This window comes from Pipistrellus kuhlii, unplaced genomic scaffold, assembly GCF_014108245.1.
Source record: "Pipistrellus kuhlii isolate mPipKuh1 unplaced genomic scaffold, mPipKuh1.p scaffold_m20_p_9, whole genome shotgun sequence".
In the NCBI taxonomy this organism is placed as follows: Eukaryota; Metazoa; Chordata; class Mammalia; order Chiroptera; family Vespertilionidae; genus Pipistrellus; species Pipistrellus kuhlii.
In genome coordinates, this window is record NW_023425595.1 from 31224125 (window position 1) to 31234707 (window position 10583).

General features: G+C 34.6%; 2 protein-coding genes across 2 annotated transcripts; both read left to right on the forward strand.

The window, feature by feature from the left end:
- The first annotated feature begins 486 nt into the window (after window positions 1-486).
- LOC118713238 (olfactory receptor 52K2-like) lies at window positions 487-1437 on the forward strand. Its single transcript, XM_036427645.1, has one exon. The coding sequence runs from the start codon at window positions 493-495 to the stop codon at window positions 1435-1437; it is 945 nt and encodes a 314-aa protein (XP_036283538.1). The 5' UTR covers window positions 487-492.
- Window positions 1438-9436: 7999 nt separating this feature from the next.
- On the forward strand, window positions 9437-10381 carry LOC118713592 (olfactory receptor 52K1-like). Its single transcript, XM_036428291.1, has one exon. The coding sequence runs from the start codon at window positions 9437-9439 to the stop codon at window positions 10379-10381; it is 945 nt and encodes a 314-aa protein (XP_036284184.1).
- Window positions 10382-10583: the final 202 nt, after the last annotated feature.

Sequence of the window (10583 nt, forward strand, 5' to 3'; positions counted from 1 at the left end):
TCATTTATTTATTGAACTATTTTTTCTTTAGTATTCCCAAAACCTCCTTTCTCCTTATAACTACAAGCACAATCTTTGGGAGTTGGTAGCAGGAGTTAAATATACAAATTGTTGATCTCATTCATGATGATTGAGCTTTAATTTTTTTGACTGTTTCACATGGTAGAAAAGTCTATCTTGGTATTTGAGAATATATCAACACTACCTCTAAAAACTACATAATATTGCTAAAATATATTTAGCCAACAAGATAATATTTTCTGAAAAAGAGAAAAGAAAGAGAAAAGATGTATAGAGAATTCCTTTCTACTACTTTTCTTACCCAAAAAGCAGAGCCCTATGTATTGATGCATTGAGACAATTTATTACCAAAGAAATTATTGGATGTTAACATCTCTCCCCAAACTTAACAAATAAAGTTGGTCTTTATATATTTAAAATCTTTATGATGTTTGATTTGGACAGGATCATGGAATATCCATTGTTTGGATAATGGCAGATTTTAACAGGACCAGTCTTCAACCAACCATCTTCCTACTGCTTGGAATTCCAGGATTAGAGGCTGTCCACAAATGGATTTCTATTCCTTTCTGCCTGGTCTACCTACTGTCACTGATGGGAAATGTTGCTCTTTTATTAATTGTCAAGACAGACCACAAACTGCATGAACCTATGTACATCTTTCTATGCATGCTCTCGGTGGCTGATCTGCTGCTTACTTCCTCTACACTCCCCAAGATACTCAGTCTCTTCTGGTTCAATGACACAGAGATCTACTTTGAAGCCTGCCTCACACAAATGTATCTTATCCATTCTCTGTCTACTATGGAATCTGGGTTTATCTTGGCCATGGCTTTTGACAGATATGTAGCCATCTGCTACCCACTGAAACATTCCACTATCTTAACACCTACAGTGATTGTAGCCTTAGGTATGTTCATTGTCTTCAGAGGAGCTATCCTCCTCAGTCCACACCCCTTCCTGCTGAGGTGGCTTTCCTATTGCAAAACTAATGTCATCTCCCATACTTATTGTGAATTTATGGCCCTGATAAAGCTGGTTTGCACTGAGACTAAGATTCGGAGAGCCTACAGCCTAATTGTGGCATTCCTGACTGGGGGATTGGATTTCATATTGATTATCTGTTCCTATGCCCTTATTCTCTTCACTGTCTTTAATCTTCCATCCAAAGCTGCCCGTCTGAAGACCTTAAATACCTGTGTCTCCCATGTATGGGTCATCTTGGTATTTTACACACCAGCCTTTTTCTCTTTTCTCACTCATAGATTTGGTCACCACATTGCTCCACATATCCACATTTTTATAGCCAATATATACCTTCTCATTCCACCTATGATGAATCCTATTATTTATGGTATTAAAACCAAAAGAATCAGGGAGGGATTCTTTAAATTTTTAGCAGTCAAATGTGTTTGACTTTGCAAGTTTTGACATTCCCCAACAAAGATGAGAGTTTTATTAAACAGGAAATGTTGAAAATGAATCAGCATTGACTTGAAATATAAAACTTTTCATCAAAGTTTTGGATTAATATTGGATAGCTAAGATTGGTAATTATATTAACTTCAGTGAGAAGTAGCAATTATAGAAGATATAGAAAAAGTAGGAAAAATTAGAACAAAACTTATAATAATTATTATTATTTATGTTCCCTAACCTTATATTTATTTGGGACTTATTAAGCCATAAATAACTTTATAATGAAATAATTTTAATTTTAATGAAGTCTAATTTATCTAATTTTCTTTTATGGATGCTTCATGCTTTTTGTGTCATATCTAAGAAATTGATTTCCTAACTTGGGGTTATGAAATTTTTCTGTTAAAAAATATTTGAAAACTTTATGTGGTTTGAGATGTGAGATTTAGATTAAGATTCATTTATACTACAAAGATAGTAACCCATAATCTATGGTTGTAAACTTGAGTCTTAAATAAAACAATATACATTAATAATTCTGAACATAATCAAATATAATTCTCCCTTTATGCAACAAAGTTTTCTAACATATATTTTACCCTCCTAATAAAAAATAGTAAATTTTTAAAAAATCGTGAGTACCCAAATAATAATATAAAAATATAAGTAGTAACACATATACTTGTGCATGACAACACTAGATGACATAATAAAGTCATCAGATCCTTGTACTTATGCATAGAATAAATGTGAATGTGAATGTTATAAATGCCAGTTAATCCTGGTATATTTTATCAATTACTCAAATGTCATGAGAAATATTGCATTTGGTGATGTCATTTGTTAAAGGAATTTTTTTCTATTTAAAAATGTTTTAAAAAAAACTTGATATTTATTGTCTTAACACAACAATATACAATATTCAATTTACATACATGATAGTTAATGTTCTGGAATATCAAGTTCATGTTTTCATTTTAAAACCATGAAGAGTTAATTTATGATAACTAGTATAGCAAAGTTTAAAAAGCTGCAGTCAGAACAATAAATACAAAGCAAGGTAAAATTATACATTCAGAACATTATAGTATTGATTTTATTTTTTCTACCACCATTTATCCCCTTAGTCCCTCTTCCACCTCCACCCACTCCCCTCTCCTCCACAATCACCACACTCTTGTTTGTATTCATTAGTTCTCTCTTTTTTTCCCCCTTTTGTTGCTCAATCCCTCCATTCCCTCTGCATTCCCATCCCTCAAAACTGTCAGCCCACTCTATGAATCTGTCTCAATTTTGCTTGTTAGTTCAATTTGTTCATTAGATTCCACTTATGAGTGAAATCGTATGGTTTTTTCTTTCTCTGACTGGCTTATTTCACTTAGCATAATATAAGGTATTTTTTAACTACACAATGTTCAATTGCATATCTGAAATTTCTATTAGATACAGAATATTTGTAGAGTGTTGGAAATATGGAGGAATTATCTTATGTATTGCAGGAGGATTCTCTCTGGTTTATATTTACTAAATTTAATAGTACTCCCCAAATTGTGACAATAACAAAACCACACTAAGAAATATCTAAAATGTTCCTTAAAGTTCATCAACTCTGTTAGGAACCACTGATACAATTACAGCACTAATCACAATATCTGATTCATAGTAAACACCTCATAAATATTGACTACTCTTGTTTTTATTATTATTGAAAATAGAGTAAAGTTAAGAAGAGAATGCCAAATATGTTTTGAAATTAACCTTTTTTAAAAAGGTGTGTTCATGTGGGAATTTATGATAATATATTAACTGGCATTTGTAATGTTCATATTTACATGAAAGCATTAAATTACAAATATGAGTCTGAATAATTCAATAGCAAATAAGCAAACAGAAAAATATCCATGGAGTTAGCTGAAGTAGTTGAAATCCCATGTTCTCTGGGTGACTAGACATTTGACTTGTCTATGTGTATTTGGATTAAGACTACATTGGATAGCAGCTGGGATTAAGAAAAATAATTCTAGAAATAGTTCTGACCTTAGTACCTAATTTCTGATTAGACTCAGAAGAAATTTTAACTGTGCTATTGCATGTATGCCTTAAGTGTAAGGTCCCTTTTAGTCTAACTGTAAGTCTCATACGGGTTACAAATAACTACAGCTCTGAGGGATGGGAGGTAGAATCTTCTATGCACACAACAACTCCTACTTTGAGTTGCAATTTATTGACAAATTCTTGTCTTGATTTTATTTTCTCCAGTATATTTCTCCATGAAATTTGAGATGCAATTAAAAATTAGCTCTCAGATGTAAATGACAATGTTTTTCTCTTTTATTATAACCTGTATTTTCTATTAAAAGCATTGTGGCTTTTTAGAATACCTCTCATAAAGCAGTTTAATGTTTACCAGTTTTATACCTATCTCTCATAATTAAGGGGACAGCATTCAGAAACTCTGTTCGAGGATAAGACAGTTGGAAATATTTACCACAGGTATACACGACAACTTCGATATGATAATAAACTTTGGAGAAAGTCTCTACGATTTTTGTAAAGCGACATATCTCAAGTCAGAATCACATGAATGTAAATTGCTTCCCTGTCTGAAACACCCTTCTTTTAAGAACATGAAAAAATTGGAAAATATCAAGGAAAATGGGATGATTGGGGCATAGACATCATCTCTAAAAAAAAAAAAAAAAAAAAAAGCACAACATAGCCTAAGGGCATTGATGTCTTCACATATTTAAAGGACCATGATAAGAAGCAGATATACCTTTTTCTGTATGGCTCCAAAAGGAAGACAACATAAATATATATATATATATATATATAATTATTATTATTTATTGTTGAAAGTATTACATATGTCCCCATTTCCCCCATTATTTTCTCCCAGCCTGTCCCGCCTCCCAACCACAGACTTCACCCAGTCCCTCTCACACCACCACCCGCCTCTGCCCCCATTATCTGAGTCCATTGGTTATGCTTATATGCATACAAATTCTTTGGGTGATCTCTTACCCCTTCAACACCTTTCTGCCCTCACATCTACCCTTCCTGCCTTCTTCCCTCATGTTTGACAGTCTGTTCTATGATTCTATGTCTCTGGATCTATTTTTTTGTTGTTGTTGTTCATTATGGTGTTTATGGTGTTTATTATATCTTTAAATAGATGTTAAAAGGGCAGGTTTCCATTTTTTAGAATATCTCTTTATTGACTTTTACAGAGAGAGTAAGGGAGATGGATAGGGAGATTGAAACATCTGTGAGAGATGAAGCAACATCAATTGGCTGCCTCTTGCACATCCCCTGCTGAGGTTCAAGCCCACAACCTGGGCATGTGCACTGACCAGGAATGGAACCAGCGACCTTTTAGTTCATGGGTCAACACTCTACTACTGAGCCACACAGGCAGGACAGAATTTTCATTTTTTAGAAAAGAAAAAGAAATTTAACTCTCAAATAAAATTCCAAAATTTTCCATTATATACTTTGAAGTATCAAATGCAAATCTCAATTTGTTCCTCAGGGGAGGAAGAAAAGTAGTGATGGAGACTCTGCTCCATTTGTGTGGTCAGACTAAGCCTGTCAGGATACTCAGCACAGTGAGCTCTGTCTGTGTCGATAATTTCCCACTTATTCCAAAGGGATGAAGAAGTTCAAGTAGGCAGTTACACAATAATCATCGGGATGTAAAATACAGCACATGAAAAATAGTCAATACAACTTTAATAGGTATGTATGGTGCCAAGTTAGGTACTAGACTTACTGGATCACTTCATAAGTTATATAAATATCTAACCACTCTGCTCTACTCCTAAAACTAATGTAATACTGAATATCAACTGTAATTTAAAAATTAAAAAAAAAAATAGCCAAAACCGATTTGGCTCAGTGGATAGAGCGTTGGCCTGTGGACTGAAAGGTCCCAGGTTCTATTCTGGTCAAGGGCATGTACCCTGGTTGCAGGCACATCCCCAGTAGGGGGTATGAAAGAGGCAGCTGATCGATTATTCTCTCTCATCGATGTTTCTAGCTCTCTATCTCTCTCCCTTCCTCTCTGCAAAAAATCAATAAAATATATTTTTAAATAAACAAATAAATAAATAAATAAATAAATAAATAAAGTTTAAAAATAAAATAAAAATTGAATGTCACTGGGAAGGTATCTATGGAACAAAAAAACTCTCTCTCTCTCTCTCTCTCTCTCTCTCTCTCTCTCTCTCTCTCTCTCTCTCTCTCTCTCTCTCTTTCTCTCCTCTCCTCCTCCCTCTAAAAATCAATTTTAAAAGAGAAAAATACGTTACACTTGTAATAAGTGGCAAAGCCAAACCTGAAACTAGGTATTTTTCCACAGCATGAGGTTCATCATATTCCTAAAGATCTAAAGATGCTAATGTTGGAGTTAAGAGCAAAAGGAAGCTTTGTTCATGTAGAAGCACTAACCATTTAGTTCCCCACCTCAGCAGAAGATTAAGAACCTTTCACTTAATGCATTTTAGCTATTTCAATGATCTTAGCTATATGTAAATAAATGTTCACATATGTCTTTATCTACATATCAATATATTTATATCTATTGATTTAAATGTGTAAAAAAGAAGTAATAGGATATAGAATTCCTGATAATTAACATATTTGTCTTATAATTTGACTTTCTATGGAATAAACCTCTGACATTAATGAGACTATGCTTTATTTAAACTTTACATATCAGATAAGATCCTTTACCTTATACTAAGAAAAAGGAAACAGAGACATTTGTTTTGATAAGGAAAACTCAGTTTTTGTGATAAAGAAATATTATGTAGTATTGTAAGGTTTTTTCAAGTTGATATTAAATCCCTCAAAACTAAATGTTTTCTTTGAGACATCCTCAATTCCTCTTTGTTTGATTTGGTCAGATCATTTACCTGTGAGCATTAGTGAATATATCTGGATAGGTTAATATAAGCCTTACATGCAAAATAAGTGATACTGTTAAAGGTCCAAGGAAGTCTATAACTGGAGATTGGTCAGAAAAGAGTAATGATAAAATATGAGCTAGAAAAGAGGACAAATAATTCATTATGCCTTCTGTTTGATTCATGTCTAATACACCATCTCCATCATTAATCATCAATGATTATCAGTTCCAATTTCACAAATTCTTTAAAGATTTACAGAGGATTTAGTTATATTGCTTGACATTGGTTTTGCATACCTCATGTCCATTTGAAAATGGAAATCTTAAGCTTATAACTGAAAAGCAATATTAAAAAACAATAACAAAAATAAAATGTACAAAATGTCTTTTATTTGCCACAGAGTATATGGGAAAATTTATTCTATGTATTTATAATTTTAGTATCAAAATGCTCCTGAAATGCTGGCCCGGTCACCCCTAACTGCCCTCCCTTGGCAGCCTAGTCGTTAATAAGATTTTATTCTTCTTTTTTGCCGAAACCGGTTTGGCTCAATGGATAGAGAATTGACCTGCGGACTGAAAGGTCCCAGGTTCAATTCCGGTCAAGGGCATGTACCTTGGTTGTGGGCACATCCCCAGTAGGGGGTATGCAAGAGACAGCTGATAGATGATTCTCTCTCATCAATGTTTCTAACTCTATATCCCTCTCTCTTTCTCTCTGTAAAAAAATCAATAAAATATATTTTTAAAAGATTTTATTCTCCTTTTAAAGATGAGGAAATAATAACAGATAATTGATATAATAGATAATATATAGAAATATGAAATTTTAGAAAATATCTGGGGGAAATATGATCAATCAGGTGATTTTGAGGCAGGTATTAGATGGATAATATTTTATTAGCATTGCTTAAACCAGCAATTTTCAACCAGTGTGCTGCAAGAATTTTTAAAATATGCAATATCTTATTATTTAGTCAGGGAACTGACTTCCTTAAGAATGTCAAATAAAAACATGACAAGAGCCGAGACCGGTTTGGCTCAATGATAGAGCGTCGGCTTGGGGACTAAAGGGTCCCAGGTTCGATTCCGGTCAAGGGCATGTACCTTAATTGCGAGCATATCCCCAGTAGGGGTTGTGCAAGAGGCAGCTGATCGATGACTCTCTCTCATCGATGTTTCTAACTCTCTATCTCTCTCCCTTCCTCTCTGTAAAAAAATCAATAAAATATATTAAAAAAAAAAAAAAAAAAAAAACATGCCAAGAACCAACGCAACAATAGCCATCGGTGTGAATGCCCTGTCTTGAACCATAAATACATAGGTCATATCATAAAGTTGTCTCTTATTGGACACCGAGCAGAGGAAGGTTGTGTCTGATTTGTTGATTTTTGATATCTGATATCTTTAAGTATAAGTAGAGATACCTGATTTTTTTTTTAAATCACTTTGGATCAAAAAGGTAGGCAATTTTTATTTCATTTTATTTTTTGTAAATCAGCCAAAATCATACCTATTTTTGGTCAGGTCAGCAAAAAAAATATGTTTTTGTCATTCATTTATGTGTGCCATGAGATGAAAAATGTTAAAAATAACTGTTCTAAACCATACTGACTGACAACCTACTGTTGAAAAATGTGGGACTATGGAAAGCTAAATCAGTTTCATGCTGCAAAGAGAACTTTTTGCCTATATAATCAGTATATGTTTACTCTCACCAAAGTACAAGTAAATAATCACCATTATGACCCTAATGCCTGCACAGGGACTTTTTAATTATTGGTTCCTGAGGCTAATCCTCTGGTGACTGCAAAAGCCCCCAAAGATGTCATCTGCCCAATCAGAGAGAACCCTCTAGAGAGGAACAAAGAAAGGGACTCTCATTTATGGTCACTGACAGCCACTCACATGGGGCGTTCATTTTCTATAACCCTCTTGAAAGACCCGTAGGCACTGGAGGAGGAAGTAGGGGCAACTGATTTATCTTACAGCCTTCTGAGAGATGAGTGCAACACCAGGCAAAAAGACCAGCCAGGTAAAGAGGACTACATGAGACAGCAGCATTTCTACTGGAAAGAAAAACAAGAGAGGAATTAAAAATATTTGACACTCTATGCAGCACAGATAATGAGCAATAAATGGACTCCAGCCATAGGGCTGAAGCAGGGTCAGAAACTTCTCTTGCAGTGCCAGCCTTGAATATTTTAGTGGCTACATTGTAGGCCATCTACAGAGTATTCGACATATGGTTGGTAAAAGAAAGGCAGCCATTCAGTGATTTTTTTTATCGACTTACATAGTATAAACAGCTGAACAAAATATTTTGAAGATGTAAAGGTATTTAAGACATAGAATAATGATGATTGGAATTAGTCATACTGAGACAGTGCACATTAGGACACCACTATGGAGTTGTGTGTGGGAAATATGGATGGATGTTTAGTTTACACTTTACAAAGTGATAGTAACATAGAGATCAAGTAAAACTAAAAATCATGCTCTCTCTAAAGGGTCCAAATATTCAAATTTGTCTTTGCTTATCAATCTTATTATAATAAGTGTTTTTAATCTAAAATAGCAATGTGCTTTTTAGTATGATGAGCTTATATATAAGCAATTTTCTAATGAAGTGAAATAAATGGGCCTCATAGGTGAAAATGTGTTTTGGAGACATAATCAGAGCAATAACTTTCTAATTCTCATTTGAAAATCAGCCTCTTTTGTTTATTAATTTATATGTTTATTAAAATTATAAGTCATTTAAATCAACACACCCTATATCTCCAGCACTTATTAGGTGGTATTTAAATAGTGGGGCAGAAATGAGATATATGACCTGTTCTTTTCTTTTCCCTGTGGCAGGGTCTACTCTCTCTTTTATCTTTTAGATTTTGAGTTTAAAGCAAATATTACTGGCTAATTCCACATCTCTTCACCACATACTTGAAACAGGCGCAAAATTTCCTACCACTGATTGTCAAAATAGGTACCACCTATTGTAGGTATAAACAAACAATATATGTTATGCTCGATCTACTGAAGATAATTTGACAACACTTAGACTACAGCAGGGTTAGCAACTCTGAAATGTTATTTCCAAATAGAACCAATGTCCACCCAGCTATTTTCTTCCTCCTTGGAATCCCAGGACTGGAGGCTGCTCATGTCTGGATCTCCATTCCTTTTTGCCTGGTCTATCTACTGGCTGTTACGGGGAATTGTGTCCTTGTATTCATCATCAAGACACACCCTAGTCTTCATAAACCCATGTATCTCTTCCTCTGCATGCTCTCTGTGAATGACCTGATGCTTTGCACCACTGTGGTTCCCAAGATTCTCAGTCTCTTCTGGTTTGATGACAGAGAAATCAACTTTAAAGCTTGCCTCATCCAGATATTTTTTATCCACTCTTTGTCCACCATGGAGTCAGGATTCCTGTTGGCTATGGCCTTTGACCGGTATGTGGCCATTTGTGACCCTCTGAGACATTCCACCATCTTGACACATGGAGTGATTATGGCTTTGGGTCTGGCCATTGTCCTACGTGGCGTTATTTTGCTGACTCCACATCCTTTCTTACTGATGAGTCTTCCCTATTGCAAAACCAACATCATTGCCCATACCTACTGTGAATTCATGGCCCTGATCAAACTGGCCTGTGCAAGTACCAAGGTCCACAGATTATATGGCTTAATTCTTGCTTTTCTTACTGGTGGGCTGGACTTCATAATGATTATCTGCTCTTACATTCTCATTTTTCGTGCTGTGTTTCGTCTCCCAGCAAAGGAGGCCAGGCTCAGGACCTTGAGCACATGTGGCTCCCATGTTTGGGTCATCTTGGTGTTTTATATACCTGCCTTTTTCTCCTTTATCACCCACAGATTTGGTCATAACATAGCTCCACACATCCACATCTTTATAGCCAACGTTTATCTTCTGATTCCTCCTATGATGAACCCTATCATCTATGGTGTTAAAACCAAAAATATACGGGAGAAGATTCTTAAAGTCTTCACAAATACATATGTTTGAGTTTGTAAGATTTTTTTTTTTAATTAACCAGCAAGACAGGTATTACCATAGAACTATGATCTTGTTTATATTCAAGTCAATCTATATTACCTGAGAAGACAGAAACTTTCCAGGTAAACATTGTGTCATATTCATCTTAAAAAGTATGGTTAATATATGAAATAAAGTAGTTCTGGCAATTGTGTGCTATTTTGTAAGAGGC